This window comes from Cibotium barometz, chromosome 30 (genome assembly GCF_041138505.1).
Source record: "Cibotium barometz isolate CiBa-2024 chromosome 30, ASM4113850v1, whole genome shotgun sequence".
Classification (NCBI taxonomy): domain Eukaryota; kingdom Viridiplantae; phylum Streptophyta; class Polypodiopsida; order Cyatheales; family Cibotiaceae; genus Cibotium; species Cibotium barometz.
This window is the reverse complement of record NC_141075.1, coordinates 22,807,774-22,827,846: the sequence shown is the minus strand read 5'-3', so window position 1 is coordinate 22,827,846 and position 20,073 is coordinate 22,807,774. Positions and strand designations below refer to the sequence as shown.

The 20,073-nt window shown below is 41.1% G+C and overlaps 1 protein-coding gene across 2 annotated transcripts in view; it reads left to right on the top strand.

The window, feature by feature from the left end:
* Window positions 1-6,514: 6,514 nt before the first annotated feature.
* The window catches only part of LOC147621282 (inositol-pentakisphosphate 2-kinase-like), a 61,839-nt gene continuing 48,280 nt past the window's right edge, over window positions 6,515-20,073 (top strand). For both annotated transcript variants that reach the window (XM_086823984.1, XM_086823983.1), the window contains exons 1-3: window positions 6,515-6,668; window positions 13,398-13,622; window positions 13,787-13,940. In XM_086823984.1, the coding sequence (XP_086680110.1) occupies window positions 6,555-6,668; window positions 13,398-13,622; window positions 13,787-13,940 (493 nt within the window). In that variant the 5' untranslated portion in view covers window positions 6,515-6,554. The remainder of the gene's footprint in view (window positions 6,669-13,397; window positions 13,623-13,786; window positions 13,941-20,073) is intronic.

The following is a 20,073-nucleotide window of genomic DNA, read 5'->3' as shown; positions in this document are numbered from 1 at the left end:
ATGCTTAAACAAAAAGAGATCCAGAGGAAAGCTGAAGAACTATTAGAGAAAAATTTAATTAGACCCAGCAATTCTCCATTTGGTGCTCTAGTTCTTCTCGTTAAAAAGAAGAATGGAACATATTGAATGTGTATCGATTGTCATGCACTAAATAAGATTACTGTCAAGAATCGATATCTAATACCTCGAGTGGATGACTTGCTAGATAAGCTCAAGGGAGCTTAAGTCTTTAGCAAGATTGACCTAAAGTCCAGTTATCATTCAAATTCGAATGGATAAAGGTGATATCTTCAAGACTGCCTTTAGAACCCAAACTGGTCATATGAGTTTTTAGTTATGTCATTCGGTTTGACTAATGCTCCGGCTACTTTCAATAGAATGATGAATAGAATATTCTTGAAATATCAAAATTTTGTTGTTGTGTTTTTTTATAATATATTAGTTTTCAGTAAGAATCGTCATCAAGAGCATGAATAGCATTTAGAAAAAGTGGTCTCCCTTCTTTAAGAGAATCAGCTTTATGTCAATTTTGAAAAGAGTAAAGTCTTTCAAGAGGAAATTGAATACCTAGGGCACATTATTTTTGTTGATGGTATTCGAGTAGACCCCAAAAAGATTGAAAGCATTGCTAGTTGGCCTAGATCGCATGATATTCATGAACTTTGATCTTTTCTTGGATTATGTAGCTATTATAAGAAGCTCGTTACAAATTTTGCATATATCACACATTCTTTAACCAAACTCCTTATTACGAAAGCTAGACATTTTGATTGGACTAGTAGACATGATCATTCCTTCTCCAAGCTTGAGAAAGAATTGACACATCCACTAGTTCTTACACTACCAGATTTTCAATGATCGTTTTTTGTTTACTGATGCAAGTGGACAAGGCTTTGGTGCTGTTCTTATGTAAGATGGACATCCCATTGCTTATGATGAAAGTCGTAAGCTTAAACCAGTAGAAAGAAATTGTAGTACATATGACAAGGAATTAGTTGTGTTGTTCATGCTTTAAGACTTTGGAAACATTATTTAATGGGATCTGAATTCTTAATTAAGACAGACCAGCAAAGCATTCGTCATTTGTTGACCCAGCCACCATTGATCTCTGATCAACATATCAAATGGGCTTCATTTATCCAAAGTTTTAAACCCATGATTCAATATCAACCAGGCAAAGAAAATGTTATGGTAGATGCTTTAAATAGACGTCTTAGTGTTCACAACATTTGTGTTATTCAAAGTGAACCATTGAGTCCTGTGAGAGAATTCTATGATACGTACCCAAATTTTTTTAAGGTCTGGACTAAACTTAGAGACAATAATTGGAACCCTATTGGTGATTATTCATACCATAATGGTTATCTTTTCTTCCAGAAGAGATTGTGTATTACATAACCTTTCAGACAATTCATATCGGAGGAAATGCATCAATCACCATACATGGGTCATTGAGGTGTTTCAGCTACTCTACAATTAGTTTCTAGAGAATTCTTTTAGCCTTATCTTAAACAAGATGTATTACATAACCTTTCAGACAATTCATATCGGAGGAAATGCATCAATTACCATACATGGGTCATCAAGGTGTTTCAACTACTTTACAATTAGTTTCTAGAGAATTCTTTTAGCCTTATCTTAAACAAGATGTAGTAAAATTTGTGGGTGGCTGAATGTTCTACTTGTCAAAAAATTAAAAGCTACAAAGGTAAGACCCAAGGACTTCGTACTCCTCTACTAATCCCTAATGATATTTGGGAATAAATATCTATGGATTACATTACAAGTTTGCCTACTACATCGAGTCATACTGATATAATTTGGACTATAGTTGACTGCTTAAGTAAGCAAGCATATTTCTTACCTTGTAAGAAAAATTTGACTTCTCAAAGCATATTTCTTACCTTGCAAGGAAACTTTGACTTCTCAACAAGCCGCAATTATGTTTATCAAACAAATCTTTGTACATCACAGATTACCAAAAGCCATTGTTTCTGATAGAGACCCAAGATTCTATAGTAACTTTTGGATCACTCTTTTGTCCAACTTAGACACTAAGGTAGATTTTTCCACAACTTTCCATCCAAAAACAAATGAACAAACTGAGGTTACTAATAGTACTATCTTGGATCTACTCAGAGCCTATGTTGTCCAACAATCTAATTCATGGGATAAGTACATTCATCTTCTCTAGTTTGCTTACAATAATACTCCTTATTCAGCTATTGGTCGAGCACCTTTCGAATTGTGTATGGAAAACCTTTGCCTATTCCGGCAACTAGACTTTTCCACAAAATCAAAGCTTCTGATCAATTCACTATTGATTTTAGTAGCATTTTGAATTATGTAAAACATTATATTGCTCATGCTTAAGAACAATATGTTAAGAATTGAGAAGCGTCGACTTAAGAGTGTTGAAAAATTTTCAACTGTTAAGCTTGCCCCAAGATTTTATGGACCTTTGAAGGTGATTCACAAAATTAATGATGTTGCTTATAGACTTGAACTACCTTCTCGTTAGTAGATTCATAACTCATTTCATGTGAGTTTATTAACACCTTTCAAGGGATCACTTCCCACTCATCCTGTGTATGAGGGGAACCACCTCTTATTGAGGGTAAGCAAGAAGTTTTGCTTCAAGATACTATCATTGATTATCAGATTACATTAACTCGTACTGGAAATCAATATATCAAATACTTGGTGACTTTCCAAAATCATCCTCGTGAAGATGCAAGATGGGTACTTGAGAAATACTTTCGTGTCTTCCCTAAGATCCTTTGTTCATTTCAACAAACCCACAATTGAGGGCAATTGCAAACTCAAGCAAGAGGGAATGTTATGGGAATATATTTTAAGCTCTCTTAGAAATATTATTCTACTCTCTTAGATAAATTGGGAACGCTTGGATTATCTTTGCTTCAAGCCAAATTATGTTAATATCATGGGTAATGCCATTCTAAATATTAATAGGTTTGGTATACATTGACGTATGGTTAGGGCCTCCAATGTTTGTTACAGTTTGGTTTATATGGAAGGGTGATTCCTAGGTTACTTACACCTGGCAAACATGTGTGTGGTTATGGTTTGTATACTTATGAAATATTTGTTTACCAATTTATTATTGGTTATTTTATAGGTGAGGAGGATTCAAAAGATTGAGAAGAATTCACACATTATTATTATGCACACCATTTTGTAAACAAGCTTTGTATATACATGTGCTAGCTTGTGCACATTTTGATTTATTTTGGAAAGCCTTGGTTTATCAAGCTTAGACTTGAAACTTTAATATTTTGTTAAGCGTGATATGCTTTAAACCTAGCCTCAATTTATGGACACTCTATTTTGAGCATAAGAGAGTGTCATGCAAGTAAAAGTACCTTTTTATATTTTTGGAGGCTATGGCCTATTTTGGAATAAAATTCATGTGTGGGGAGAGGCCACACACATGAGGGGGGATGATTGTACCCAATGTTTGAGTCATGATCTAAGCTAAGTGTTTTTATTTGTTATCCACTCAAATATTGAATATGTTGAATTTGTGGTCAAGTTCCTATTTTTTCTATTTTCCTAGAATTGGACCCATGTCAAAAGCAAGATTGAAGCTATTGTCGTATGCTTATGAACAATGGTCTCCACCTCAATGTACACCTCAATGCACTCATCCTTGTTCTTTATCAGCATAACTGAGATATATTTGCAACTTTCTTCTTTTCTATTGGACACACTACTAGAGATGTGTCTTTACTTAATTGGTGAGATGATAAAGCAAGACTGAAGTTGTTGTCGTATGCTTATGAACAATGGTCTCCACCTCAATGGACTCACCCTTGTTATCAACAACAATTGAGATATATTTACCACCTCCTTTTTCTACTAGACACACTGCTAGAGATGTGCCTTCACTCAATTATGAGATGATGACATAGCCTCAACAATGAGATGGTGCTAGGTGTTCGTATCTTCTATGTTTCGATCATATTGGTTTAAACCATGCCATATTTTGCTAAGCTCAAAAAGATGCTAAGGTAAAAAAGACTACTGCTAGGTACTAGCACTAGGTGTTTATATCATGCATGTTTTAAACATGCCTGATTTTGCTAAGGTAAAAAAGGCTAGAAGTTGCTAAGGTGAAAAAGATTAGAAGTTGCTAGCTGCTAGGTGTTTGTATCCTACATGTTTTGACCATATTGGTTTAAAAATATGCCTGATTTTGCTAAAGTAAAAAGACTAGAAGTTACAAAGGTAAAAAATAAGTTCCTAATGTTAAGAAGACTAGAAGTTCCTAAGGAAAAAAAGACGAGAAGTTAAACATGCCTAATTTTGCTAAAGTAAAAAAGACTAGAAATTACAAAGGTAAAAAAGACTAGAAGTTGCTAACGTTAAGAAGACTAGAAGTTCCTTTAAAAAAATGACTAGGTTCGAGAAATGTTTATTCTTGACCTACTCATTTCCTAGTACAATTGGAAACTTAAAAAATGAGGCTATTAACGTGCACGTTAAGGCGATGGTCACACTGAAGCAACCACTTAGCAAGATGATATGTGAACATGGCTGGAATGGTTTCTAATGCAAAAGAAAGCTCTTTCCAAAGGTTCATATCAGTGGGGGGACTTCATGATGCTTTGGTAGCCACTAAGATATCTTGACAAAGGGCATGACCATGTAGCTTTATATGACGAGATTTTGAGGCACTCTATTTTTTTGTGCATGTTGAGCTAAAGAGATGCCATGGCTTGTAAGGAAAATTGTGAGAAAGAAGGGGTATGGCTAATTATAAAGGTTTTGAAAAGTTGGGTTTTTATTTCCACTAATGAGTGAGATTTGATCTTGGTTTTAGAAAAAAAAGCTTAATTAGCTACCTTTATATTCGACTTTTTTGCTTACTCCCCCCTCTCCCCCCCCCCCTCTCTCTCTCTCTCTCTCTCATATAGTCCCCTAACTTTTGCTATCCTACTTTCTTTATACCTTGTCTTTACTTGTCATATGTTTGGAAGTCGTCCACGATGCAGGTTATGAATGTTTATATCTGGAGTTGTATGCATATGAGGGGTGGTGTGGACATACGAAGGTCTATAGGGTTAATTTGGACCAAAGGTAAGTAGGTTATGGTTCGAGATTGTACAAGCAAGAAAGCGTAAGAAAGATGGTGATAGGCGACATTGGGATGGTTGCAATCTTATAGTTTAAAGAGCAAGGGGATGTTGCAATGGGAGTTTGAAGTTAAGGTGCATTACACAAAAGGTGAAGCCATGAGAGTGAAGTCACATGAGGTGAATTGACATGTGAAGAACTCCAATGCAAAGAAAACACTATGGGAATTTACCAATTAGGGTCCCCTTCATTAAAAGTTGTAGCTATGTGGACCAACATAAGATTCACCCTTGCTTGGGCTCCACATCTACTTTTTCATTGTAAGTAACCATGGTTAACCCATGCACTTTTTAGATGTTACCATAAGTTACTTTTTCGACATGGCTATCTCTAATCTCATCATTCGGGTTGCCATTTGCATGTGCCAAAAATTTGAAATTTGAAATTATTTCCAAAAAGTGCATTAAGGCATTTTAAAAGGTATCTTTATTATATATACCTCATAAATCTCAATGTTTGACTCAAAATCTCACCTTTTTCAAACACATAATTACTCCTATGCACCTTAATCATTTTCTTTGATCAAACAATCTATGATGTGGACCTTTGATAACAAAAAATGTTCCATTGAGCTTTAATAACATGACATTCATTAGAAGATTTTGGACCCATTATAGAAGTGTGTCATCATTTTTATGCTATGTAATAAAGGACTTTCTACCTACTAAATGCTGTAATAATAATAATGATTATTTTTTATTGAAACGATGGTTTATGAGTGGTGACCATCAAATTTCTAGCAAAAATACATATTCTTGCCTAGAGGGTTCAAAATATGCTAAATCTTGGTATATATTCCATCCACATTACATGAGCAATTGTGGAATAAATGAAGGGTGGCAACAACAATTGTTGCCTTTTTACACGGAAGAGTAGAAAGATGGAATAAATGGAGGGTGGAAACAATGGTTGTCTTTTTAAACAATAGCTCGGCTTTGTTAAATATCATTCCACATAAGGAGGCCACAAGCACGTACTCATTGGTTGCCTGAAAGTGCATGTTTGAGAAATCAGGCACTTGGGGGCAAACTACCCATCCCATGAACCCTTAGCTTAAAAAAATGCTTATATGTTAAAAAAATATGCTTATATCTCTCATAATGGGGGCGTGAGTGAGTTCGATGCCTCTGAGCTACACGGTAGGGGCTGCTTGTGCGAGCCGATGGATTATTCCACCTTTGCAAGAAATAATTTATTAAATGCGAGAATTTTTAAAGGTGCCAGGTGTTGGAACTCTTACACGAGACGATGGATTATTCCACCTTTGCAACACAAAGAAATAATTTATATTAAATGCGAGAATTTTTAAAGGTCCCACTGCCCGGACACAACCCATTAGAACTCGGGCAGTCTGAGCCCATTACCACTAGGAGCAACGAGCTGTCATCACACAGCATATGGAGGAGGGTAGCATGCTACGATTAAGTGGTGCCGATGCCTTGGACTGGTGTTATAGAGGAGAGGGTGCAGGCAACATTGTGCTCGCCTATCAAGGCTCCAATCCTCTTCTAGTAAGTCTCTCAACCCCCTTGAAAAGCTCTATTTGTTCGATCACGGTGTGAGAGAGAGAGAGAGTGCACGCCTCTTCACCGACTTCTTACAAAATACCCTAAGGATCTATGAGACCTCACACATGCACAATGGCATTCATCAAAGCTCAATCAAAAGAAAAGACCTACAGATGCAGAGAGGCTAAGCATGTAGCTTATAGATATGCTTTAGGCGCCTTTGGAAGTGATACTGTGTTTGCATGGAGCAATCGATCCGCTACTCATTCATGTGTCTCTGTATCTGGTACACAAGGTCAAGTGCAGTAGCATGCTTCTCCAAATCGCAGCTGTTATATGTTAGTCTCTCAATCTGACCACATAAGGTGGCTGAGCTGCTACAGCGAAGAAGGCCTCCAAAGGATGTGACTTTGGAAACCTTGGGGAAAACTCTACAATCTAGAGTGGAAGGAGCAAAGTATATTTCTCCTGTCCCTGCCACTTGATGGCCTCCGTGGTCTTTAAAAAAAGAGGAGAAAGAAAGAAAGTTATATTATTGTCTTCAAAAGACCCAATTGGTCTGAGACCAAAAGGGGTATAAGGGTTTCATGTGTCATTGAGCCATGGATCCATGTTCAGACTGATTAACCATATAGTGTATGAACACATATAACAGCAAATACAAGGAAGCAAAAAAGATGTATTAATTGTTTTCTTACAAGAGACTATATATCAAAATGGATTTTCAGGACAATGCACATGCTCCCACTATTCTCTTACAAGAGACTTTCTCACAAAAAGACCTCTATAAACAAAATACACGGTCGATACAGTTACACGGTCGATACAGTTGCCTCTGTGTATTAGTACAAAGGAGAGTGCACGCGTGTGGTATCATCCTCAGCCATCTAGAATATTCAGTAGAGGGGATCTATGATTGTCGAGGCTTGTCATGTCCACCACGAGTGGGGGAGTGTCTCTATGTCATTTGGAGAATATCCTCATTTGGAGCTACCGTGTGGAGGGCTGCCGCTCTTGTGGACGTTGAGCATGCTGTAGTTGGTGAGTGTGGTCCAAGGTGATTCCCGGTGGTCGAGTGGGGTTGTAGATTGGTGCGGTATGATGACTGGTCCTCATGGGTGGGTTTGCAAGCTCAATTACCTCAATTACCTCTAGCACTTGAGGTCTCAATGACTCAATGATGAATGAATGAATGATATGACCCTCAGCCATAGCCCTCTATGTATAGTGACTTTTGGGCTAGTTGGCTGGCCAACTCTAATCTAGGGTGTTCACACCATAATAATACTAATAACGTTGTGCTCATTGGGCACCTGGACAAGAATACAGTGACTTGGCACAAATGCATTTACGTACACATGAATCCAGCCACATCATTTCTGAGCTGGCCGATGGTTAGAAGCATGTCCACATTGTAGAAAACACAGAGGTCCAGGCTATGGAGGTTGGAACAGCTTCATGATGTGGATGTGTGGATGTAGGCTTGAGGGAGAAGAGATATGGAGCTCAAGCCATAGCCATGAAGCACAAAGGTTAGAGGGAGAGAGCTCAAGTATGAGAGAGAGATTGCACAACTTGAATGGTACTCATTAGATGTTAAAATGAAGGACTTACGTACATGCTTTTATAGGCAATGGGCCTTATCTGTTGACCTAACCCTTAATAAGGGGCGTTCACACCTAAGAGGGTGTTCACACCGGACAAGACCTGAACAACCCTTCCACACCACTGAGACTCTGATAATTCCGACACCCCCTTGGATTGGAGCGAAGGTGGTGAGACCTGAACACAAAAGAAGCAACCAACTTCCAACTCCGTCACATCACGTCCCATGTGATAACTATTCCCTCAATCAGCTTATGATCGAAGCTGAGATTATTGCTTAGTCACCCTTCCAGATTCCTAATTGGGATAATGATACATCTTTGCCTTTTATAGCATCAAGGCATTACAACAACTCCAAAAAGACTTCCAAAAAAACTCAGATTTTGGGGGACAACCCAGGCAGAGAACTCTAGACTCAAACATAACTAGAGACTAAAAATTGAGGAAGATTCTCCCCTCGATGCCGATGAAGGTTTGCTTTTGTATTCATTGATGTATTGATCCTGGCTTGCAAGCTCGTGGATTGTTCCTGAATAAATTCGTGAAAGGCCTGTTCCCTGCTCAGTGTGTGTGTGTGTGTGTGTGTGTGTGTGTACTGTGCAAGTTCCCTTCTCCCTCTCCCTCTCTTTACCTTCTCTCTCTCTATATCTCTATCTCTTGGATACGTGGTTGAATCTGTCATGGCACGCCCCGCTGGGCTTACAAGAGGGGATGTCATGTGCATACCACATGGACATGGCTAATCTAAAGCTAACATGGGATTTGGCAGCTAATAAACAAGTTATTTAGGACTGAGAACAATACCTGGCATTTATAGTATTTTTTCCAGTTGGCAGCATTTATAGTATTTTTTCCAGTTGGCAGCATTTATAGTATTTTATGTGATTTTTTTGGCATTTATTGCTAGGGAATTCTCATTAGAGGACAGATTTCATTGGCTGACAGCATGAAAACTGGCCGACCAGCTCCTCGAGGTCCTCTTGGAGATAGGTCTAGAACTAGCACTTTGGTAGTCAAAGATCGACTTTTGAGTGTGCTTCAGGCCACCAGGATTTGTATAGTCCTACATACACTTTTGGTAATATAAATATACTGTAGATTAGGTGAAAACTCCGTGTTTTTCTCTCTCTTCTCTCCATCAATTCTACATGGCTGCATCTATGTGTTCCTAGGATTCTACATGGCTGCATATATGTGTTCTTAGGAAAGGTGCTTAGGGCTGAAAGAAGACAGAGAGTTTCCGCGCATGTAATCGGGGCAAGTATATTCGAGATAAAAAGGTGACCATATTGATCCAAAATCCGCTTTCAAACCTCCGCAAGTCCATCCAACTCATCAAACACCATAGCTTGAATACATCATGCAAACATGGCCACCCTTGCATATTGCCCACTTCATCTGAAGAGCGAAAACACAAGCAATGAGTCTCGTGAGTGAAGAAGACAAAGGCTCCCTTACAGCCTAATGGTTGAAAGCATTGTGTTCATTGTAATAGACTTTTCCCTTATGATCAAACAACCAAGGATGGCCGTGAAAACATCCACCTAAGCCAAAGACTCCAGTTTAACGGCACAATGGCTAGAAAAACCCCAAAAGCCAAGTGGTTGTCCTCCAACGACTGTAAGATTTGATACTAATTTAATTTCTTCTCTTTGTCTCACATAATAGTGGCTAAGGCCACATCGCTAGTGATGACACTAGTAGGTTAAATGAAGAGCAGTAAACGCCCGAGGCAATAACGCTTGAGGCACTACTAGTGTCGTCAAGCCAGCTGTGTGGACAAACTTGCGTTCTCCTTGCCCTTTCCATAGTTGAGGTGATCACCTTAACGAGTCCATGCCTTTCCATATTTGAGGTGATCATGGATGCATCTCCTTCTTCTTCTGCCTCTGCTTCTTTGGGTTCTCTGTGTTGCATGTGCGGAAGCCTTGCTGTACTGATCCACAGCCCTAAGCATACTTAAGAACATTGATGCTAATTAACTCAGATTAAAACACAGAGGAGAGAGATTAGTGTTCACGTTTTCTTGTATTACTATGGTACAAAAAATTTGCTTACTGCTTGTACATGATGTAGGCCTGTGGTCAGCCCCATAGGGGTTGACCTGGCCCCTTTCTACATGCTTCTTACTGAATACTAGATGTCTTATGATGAACTACTGATTTTATGACTTGCTTAATGCTGAATATGATGTACTTTGCTTATATATCTTGCTGAGAGTGCAGTCGGCCAGTAAGCCTGCTGTCGGCCAGCTTGGGTTGGACAAATGCTGGAAATAATTTTCCTCTTTGCTGCGCTTATCTTCAGACGCTGCCCACAGCGGCTGTCCCTACCTGTAGCCCATGGCTGCCTGCTGCACAAGGCAAACAGCCAGGTGACGGGCTGTTTTCCTGCCAGCCGACAGGTCCTTGTGACCTCCCCACTGCTGGATAGTGCTGCTAATGCTGTGCTGACACTGATGGTGACTTTGATGATGATGTTGACCAATGACATGCTGCCTACGCTGATGGTGCTATAGACCACGATGATGCTGAGGGTGACGTTCCTGATGCTTCTACTACTGACAGTGCTACACTAATCAGGGATTAAGACTGTTCCTGCACAGGGTTAGCCATGGCACGGGCGTGCATGTGACACTTTATGTGGTTCCATGTCAGTCTAACTTGTATATGGGGCAAGTACAATTCTAGGTAGATGGTCAATTTTAGGGACCAATTCCTTAGAAGATAGGTGATTTTCCAGAAAGACCGCATCAACCCAAAGGGGTGATACTTAGAACTCTTCAAGGATGATGTGTTACTGAAGCTTGCCCCTAAGTAGTATGTAGAACATCGCAATCTTAATACTAAATTTATCTTGGAAATGTTTACTAAAACTCTAGAGTCTAGAGGTGCTTTTCATTATTTATGCTACCCCAAGCACGAGAATTTCAGGTTGATTTCTTACAAATTCTTAAAGAAAGCTGCTGAAATAGCCATTTTTGTCCTCAACTTGTCATCCTTACCTTCCAGCCAACCTTTTCACTGAAAAAACTTGCTTATTCTCCAATTCTACTCTGTGCATTGCTCCGCTTTGTCCCCTTGCCTTCTTGTCCCTAAACACTTTCTTTGGTCTACTTTTCGTGAGTATTGAGTCTAGCACTTTCACTCCACCCCTTGGAGGATCATCCTCCCTGGAACCGTTGCTTGAAAGCCTTTCTTGGTATGTCCCAAGTGGCATTTGACTTATAGAATTGCCATTCCCCTTGGGTCTTGTGGAACACCACCAACCAATCTCTTGGGAACTTCTTCCATGTCTTGTGTTACTCTCCTTGGACTGTGCACCTTCATTTGGGACACCATCAATGTTTAGCATTGCTGAACTTGATACTGATACAATGTTACCACACCACCAAAAGATCAAGACATGTGCGATGGCTTCATCCATGCACGATGTAGTAAGGGTGGGTGGTCAATGGGTAGCAACAATATCTCAGAACTAGCTTGAAGCTCTAATACCAATGTCACATGTGGAAGCTCTGGGAGTCTTCTTTAGCCCTAAACACCTTTCCTGGAACAACTTGATGCAAAAATGCAAACAGAAGATGGAGAGAAGGGAGAGAGGTAGCTGAGTTTCAATATATTCATATAGTACAAAAAGGGTACATTCATGGCAAGCCCTAGGCTGCCCCATAAAAGGTTGAAACACCTAATCTAAGCCTAGTCTATGATCTAACACCCCAACTAGGTGAGAGATGCCCACAATGAGCTATGCGCTTGCTTTATATAGGCCTTGGAAGCATGTGTGGACTGGCCGACCTGCTGTCGGCCAGGTCCCACCCATAAAATCCCTTTGCTGCAGCCGACATAGGAACAACCCCTTTATTTGCTGGCCTGCTGAAATAGCCATTTTTGTCCTCAACTTGTCATCCTTACCTTCCAGCCAACCTTTTCACTGAAAAAACTTGCTTATTCTCCAATTCTACTCTGTGCATTGCTCCGCTTTGTCCCCTTGCCTTCTTGTCCCTAAACACTTTCTTTGGTCTACTTTTCGTGAGTATTGAGTCTAGCACTTTCACTCCACCCCTTGGAGGATCATCCTCCCTGGAACCGTTGCTTGAAAGCCTTTCTTGGTATGTCCCAAGTGGCATTTGACTTATAGAATTGCCATTCCCCTTGGGTCTTGTGGAACACCACCAACCAATCTCTTGGGAACTTCTTCCATGTCTTGTGTTACTCTCCTTGGACTGTGCACCTTCATTTGGGACACCATCAATGTTTAGCATTGCTGAACTTGATACTGATACAATGTTACCACACCACCAAAAGATCAAGACATGTGCGATGGCTTCATCCATGCACGATGTAGTAAGGGTGGGTGGTCAATGGGTAGCAACAATATCTCAGAACTAGCTTGAAGCTCTAATACCAATGTCACATGTGGAAGCTCTGGGAGTCTTCTTTCAGCCCTAAACACCTTTCCTGGAACAACTTGATGCAAAAATGCAAACAGAAGATGGAGAGAAGGGAGAGAGGTAGCTGAGTTTCAATATATTCATATAGTACAAAAAGGGTACATTCATGGCAAGCCCTAGGCTGCCCCATAAAAGGTTGAAACACCTAATCTAAGCCTAGTCTATGATCTAACACCCCAACTAGGTGAGAGATGCCCACAATGAGCTATGCGCTTGCTTTATATAGGCCTTGGAAGCATGTGTGGACTGGCCGACCTGCTGTCGGCCAGGTCCCACCCATAAAATCCCTTTGCTGCAGCCGACATAGGAACAACCCCTTTATTTGCTGGCCGACAGCCTCTTGGTCTATCCACAAGTCTTCCCTGCCAATACTAGCTGCACAAGCTCCTGAATCTGGTTCTAAATCTGATCTTTATGTGTTGCCCCTTCAAGGATTAGCATGTACATGTCATGTGCATGACATGTAGCCATTGATCATACAGTTTTGCATGGCATAGTCCTGAGAAAGATAGTCAACTCTGGTATTAATGGTTTGAGCTTTGTAAGATCAAGGCTGGCAAGTTTATGGGCTTATTGCATTAATTGTAATTACTTTCTTTATTTTCATTTTGTAGTTGTATTGAAGCTTCATGAATAAATTGAAGCTTACTAACACCTTGGCATGTTGGGGGAAGGTGGGAAAAGTGTTACGGCTGAGGAAGATATCTTCTGATTCGAAGGATTTGAAGAAGAAGACACCAGTTTGTGAACTTGGAAAGCCAGTTTTGTCTGAGCAGGAACAGACTGTCTGGGCAGACTGGCCATTGGTTGCTGCTGCAACAAGTGTAGAAAGTCTGATTCAGACTTATGCAAGAGATGTCATGAGCCCTCTTTTGGGACATGAGCTTGTGGATCCTGGGGTATGTGAATTATATTATTATCATGCGCTTACCTGCCTCATTTTCTGATGCTGGTTTATGTAACATATTTTTTTGAACCCTCGAGGGCAGTATTGCATGGTAACATCATTGTGGAGGTGCGATATATCTCAACTTTTTGTGTTGATTTGGGGATGGCATTGCAGGTTCTTGTTTGTGTATCTTCTGAGTTTCTGGAAACTTTAGCTCATAACTTACATGATAAACGCCCTTGTTGGAGGGCAGCCATCAGTCGAGTTGACATTCACAGCAGCAATGCACTGTTGATCTCAGATCATTCAGTGTTCTGGCCCGCGGCAGGTGTAATGCTTTGTTTTATGATTTTCTCTCTCTCTCTCTCACACACACACACACACACACACACACACACACTAAGAGTGTAATATCAACGTCTACAAAGGACCCCAAGGGTCTATGAGACCAAAAGTGCTACAATGAATACATGGATATACCGAGCCACTAGTTTGTGTACATGTAGTCAGCAGATGATCACATTGAGCGAGATATGCCATGATCAACTAAGGACATTATCCATCTCGGCTAGGACTGATCTGATGGTGGAGGGAATGTTGGGCCCCTGTACTGGGAGCATGTCATATCAGTGGAGAATCCCTGCCTCTATCGGATTGTTATGTACCTAATGCTAATCCTTGGGAATAGTGGCCTAAACTAGCAGGGTTAGGGGAGCCTGGGAGTAGGAAAGCAGCTTGATACATGCGGCTAAGGTCATGGTTAATAATACAAAGTATACTAGCTATTTATGACCGTACAATTATTTATTGTAGTAGTAGCCACTATATAAGTGAGACTTGGGTTGTGAACAATGAGTTATTCACTCCGTGGTGAGTGATGGAGCAGGATTACTGTCGTGAACATGATTGGATTCGACGGATCACGGACGGTCACGTCGAAGGCCTTAGCAGGCAGGCATTGGTGGTATACCAATGCTGATTGGCATGGTTTGTGGAATTGGAGCCTTAACCTCTGGCTCGGGGGTGATTCAGGATGGAATCTACGGTTTGGAGGTGAGCTAGCCTACACTCCTTGTCATAGTTGCATTCCGTACCCGTACCTTCAGTACTTTCCGTACCACTCCATATGTACCGTACCTCGTATGGATAAGGTCTTCGTACCAAATATGAGGTTCAATGTACAACATTTATTTGGCCCGTTTTTTAATTATTTTAGTTAGTGTTCATTGCTCAGTAGTTAATAGATTAGTTTTCATTTCAATATTACCATTGTCTTTCATGCTATTTTTGTATGGATGCTAGATATTTCTTATTTTATATACATACATTATATACATACATATTAAAAAACGTGAACGTACTTAAAGAACTTATCTTGATGCGTACTTTACGTACTCGTACCGTACACGTACCCCTTATGTGTCATCAATTCATTGTGTGTGTGATCTCTATGGGTCAAAAGGCAAGGTTTCAAGCCTACAAAAGCATGTACTTGGTGAAGATTCAACACATTAATGAAATCATTATTGAGTCATGCAATTTGGCTCTCACTCTACAACTTTTTCTTTTTTTTTCGTGAAATGGTGTTTTATATTATATGTAAAAATGTACATCAGCCACATGGCTCACACAGAACCTATGGCCAACCCCCCCCCCCCCCACAAAAGATCCTCTAAAGGATCATGACCATGCAAACCTGTACACTAATAAGAAAGCCTCCTAGCCAAATAAGCATCCCAGATAAAAGCATTAAAGATGAGCCAGCCGAGCCGTCGTAGACCATAACGAAATAACATCTGCATCAGTATAGCTGAGCTGAGAGAAGAGAAGAAAACTGCCAAAACAGCAAACCGCGGATACGTAGAATGTGCCCATGTATTCCAGACAAGGAATCAAAGATGAACCCATTCCGTGTAGTCCAAATATGCCAAAGTCCTGTCCATCTAAGAAAATGGAATATCACAAGGTGACTGTCCGAAGTAATGACTTGAGAACAAATCCCAAATATCCACTGATGAGCCGAAACAGTAGACCTTTCTACTGCCTCCCAAACGCGAGAGACAAAAGACCAAATCTGACGGGCCACTGGACAACTCATGAACAGATGCATAACTGTATCAGTGCATGTCGTGCAGAAGAAGCAAGAGGCCAATGTAATTTTACGACGGCTGAGCTGATCCCGTGTAGGTAACCCTCCCACCAACATCCTCCAAATGAAAACCTTACCTTGGTAAGGGAGTTTAGATTGCCAACCACGCATAAGAGTTTTCTGCCACCATGATTTAGACTTGTACAATCCCCACACCTTATTGGCCTTGGCTGAAACCCAATCTTTCTCTGATACGAGCTTATGATAGACATGGTTAGCTGAAAGTGATATCAAGTCACCAGATTTACATAGTGCCCAATCAAGCCAAGGCTGATCTGTAGATGGCCGAGGCAATGGAGTAAAAGGCTCAACTGCATGCATGATGTCAACCCATAGTGGCTGAAATGTCCGAGGAACCTTAAAGTACTGCCGAGTACGACGAAACGAATATGGCCTGTCACGACCAGGTATCACAGCATCTCGGATTCTAACCAAGCCTAACCTGAGCATGCGGTTGAGTCGTATGCGTGAAGCATCTCTGTCTGGCCAAACAATGACACGCGACTCCAAAAATGTTTCGAACTGCAAAGAGTTCAAAAGTAGTCTTTCATGACCAGGATCCCACCGAGTCAATAGTAGAACTTCATGCCAAGGAAGGAGAATATGCGATAAAATGTGAGATGAGCGAATACAGACAGGATGAGCCGCATTCACCCCCTCTCGTCTCGGCTGAGTAACTGTAAGCCAAGCTACCCTAGCACGTGTGTCTATGGTGCCATCCAAACCCGACCAAAGAAAATTGTGGATCAACCTCCGCAACTGACGAATGCACACACGAGAGAAGCACCAACAAGAGGCAATAAACCAAGCCGAGGCAAGCAATACCTGATTAGTCACCAATGCTCTGGAGGCTAAATCGAATCTCCTAGAGCTCCAATGAAGAAACTTCTTCTGAATACTCATAAGTGGAGAAAACTGTTGTGTAAGAGAAATATCAACCCCAACTTTGCATCCCAAGTAAGCAACACTGCATCCTCTGTTTATCCAAGTAAAATCAAGCTATGTAACCCAAGCAACTCTTGGCCAATCAATAATCCAAAACCAACAGATTTGTGAAAAATAACGAGAGCCCCTGTTGCCAAACAAAACTCTTGCAGTGCCACCATCAACATATGAATGAGGCCTCCAAGAGCATGGCTGTGTCATCAGCTAACTCAGAGTCAACCAGCTCCTCCTGACTACGAAGAGGCAACCTTAATCTAGAAATACCGGCAGTGGAGTGAAGGAAGATGCTTAAATGTCCCACCATGAAGCCTGCACACGTGTCCGTCCATGTGACAATCCCTCCAACTCAATCAAGTCACGAGCCATGAATACCCAAGGCTGCTCCTGCAAACACATATCCTGAAAAAGCGCCCACCTACGCCCCACCATATGCAAGCGGACATCCAGTAAAGCAGCCCCACCCATTCTTTTGGGCGTCGTAATGTGATTCCAAGCTATCCATGTTTGACCCATAATATTTCCTTGCCTCTTCCACAACATAAACCGAATGGGAGCAACCAAACGGAGAAGAGATTTTGCGTCCAAGGTAGCAAAGGCAAAAAATAGGAAATCATGCTAAGCATAATAACCTGAGCTACCTTAACCCTCACGTGCATAGGCCACCCTTGAGCTTTCCAATACACAAATTTATCCAAGATCCGAGCAGAAATCCAAGCAAGAAGCGCTTGGGGGTCCACATCCACACCCACCGGATATCCAAGATGACGAACAATGTCTCTTGTATGCACCACACGGTCTTGCCACCCTAATGCCTCAAGATCAAATTCCGTGCATACAATGAGGGCTGATTTTGTTGAATTTATTTTCAGCCCAGAAGCCAATGCAAAATTATTCCAAGCTTCCATTGCTCGATCTATATTGGCTTTTTCGGCCCTGAGAAACATAAAAGTGTCATCCGCAAGGGCTTGAGCAACCAATTGCTTGCCATGAGGGAAATGCAAACCAACCACTTTACCATGCGATGCCATAGCATCTAGGCGAGATAACATAGGATGAGTGGCAATGGCAAAGAAAAGAGGGCTAAGAGGACAGTCCTGTCGGAGAGAACGGGTGAGAGAAATACCATCCGAAAGTCCTCCATTGAGCATAATCCACGTGATAGAGCCAGAGCCAAGTAAATGCACCAAATTAGCCATTTTGGGACCAAAGCCCATGGCTGTCATTAACTGAGAAAGGAAAGACCAGCTGACATGATCAAAAGCTTTTTCAAGATCCAGCTGCACCATCACAAACTCTTGCTTCTTTGCCTTGGCATAATCCACTCCAATTTGAACATTAAGAATATTATGCAAAATATTCCTGCCATGCACAAATCCATATTGATATGGATGAATAAGAGTAGGAAGCACCTTCTGCAAGCGATTGGCAAAAATCTTTGTAAAGATATTATACATAATACCCATAAGTGAGATCAGGCGCCATTGAGCCAAAGAAGTAGGCGAAGGGACTTTGGGCAACAAACGAAGTATGCCCAACTTCCAATCGGCAGGCATATATCCCTCATCCCAAACCCTTTGACAAATAAGCGTCAAAGGCTCTGCAAGCTGATCAGCATATTTTCGGAAAAACTCATTTGTCAAACCATCCCAACCAGGGCTCTTTCCCATGGGAAGTTTGGAGAGAACAGCTTCCACTTCCCCTTGAGTATCAAGAGCATCAAGCTGAACCGCCACATCAAGGTCAACTTGATATCGTACTTCAGTAAACAATGACTCCCTTGCAGCCAAGACAGCCGGCGAGACATCCTCTCGAGGGGTAAGCAAATCTTCATAAAACCTGATGCAATGCTGAATAACCTTAGAAGGTTGAGTAACAAGGTTGCCTTGGCTATCCATCAGCCTAACAATATTCTCACGCATATGTTTTTGATGCAACTTATCATAGAAGCGATGAGATTGACAGTTAGCATCCGGCAAAACATCAAGACGTGCAAGTAGTTTAAAGCAAACATATTGTGCTTCTTGCACCCTAGATAGCTCCTTTTTCAGCCATTCTATGGCATCCACAACTTTAGCATCCATAGAGTCAGTAAACATGAGCACCTGCAAGCCCTTTAAAAGCGACTCAAGAAGAGCCACATGCTGTTTTTGTATAGAGGCATCCATAGAGTCAGTAAACATGAGCACCTGCAAGCCCTTTAAAAGCGACTCAAGAAGAGCCACATGTTGTTTTTGTATAGAGGCATTAGCAAGACCATAATGCCGCGCTAATTTCCGAGTGTTGGTAAGGAACACTGGCCAAGCATGATAATGAGCCATGGACACTCTTGTGGAGAAATGTCGTATCAACTGATGCATATAAACATCAAAAACTTCATGCTCCAAAAAAGTGTGATTTAAGCGCAAAGGCAAGCGTCCCAAAACAAGCCTTTATATGCATCCACAGGATGATAGACCATTTCAAACACAAGCGGCCAATGATCCGAGAAAACCTGTTGTTGCTGATCAACCATCATAGTAAGAACCTGTGGCAAAAAGAGATCTTGATGTAAAATATACATCCTATCCAATCTAGCATAAGTGCCCCGAAACTGTTGTGAGGCATAAGTGTAATCCCTTTCATCTGGATGGCAACCAAGACCACATGTCTTGTTTTAGCGACCTTGCTGCAAAAGCTTCTCACGCCATTCTCTCTGGGCCATCCATTACAGAATGAGGCGACGTGGCTTTCTCCCTGGAGAGACACATATTAAAGTCTCCCATCACAAAGCTAGGATGAGAGATTGAAAGAGCACACAAGTCATTTCACAGCAAATGGCGTGCACGAGCATTATTTGGAGCATACACCCCTAACAACCATAAAGGCGTCTCATCCCAAACAATCTGTATCACTAGAAATCTTCCATGAACATCTTGAATCACAAGAGAAGGCTGAAACTGCGAACGAATAGCAAACATAACACCTGACTGCGATGTGAAGCAGGATGTCTGCTGTAGAAAACATGAAACCCCTTATATACATAGGCTTTGCCAGCCAACTTATGCTGCTTATGTTCAACTGCACACAAAACATCCCAACCATGACAAAAAGTTGTACGCCAAAGCCTGAACTGCTTTTGGCGCGAAGAAATACCCTTTACATTCCATTCTACAATTTTCATAAGCCTTCCCAGAAAAGGAATCAACAAGGCCGTGTACTAGGCCCAGGACAATCTGCCAAATCACGAACCTTTTGAAGCATTGCTCTTTTAGACATGGTATTTGTGATCTTAGACTGCCCTTGGAGTTCCGGAGCACGTGCCGAAGGGTAATGACCATCCCATGGCGAGATGACCTCACCCTTCGAACCAAAGACAAGAGGCAATTGT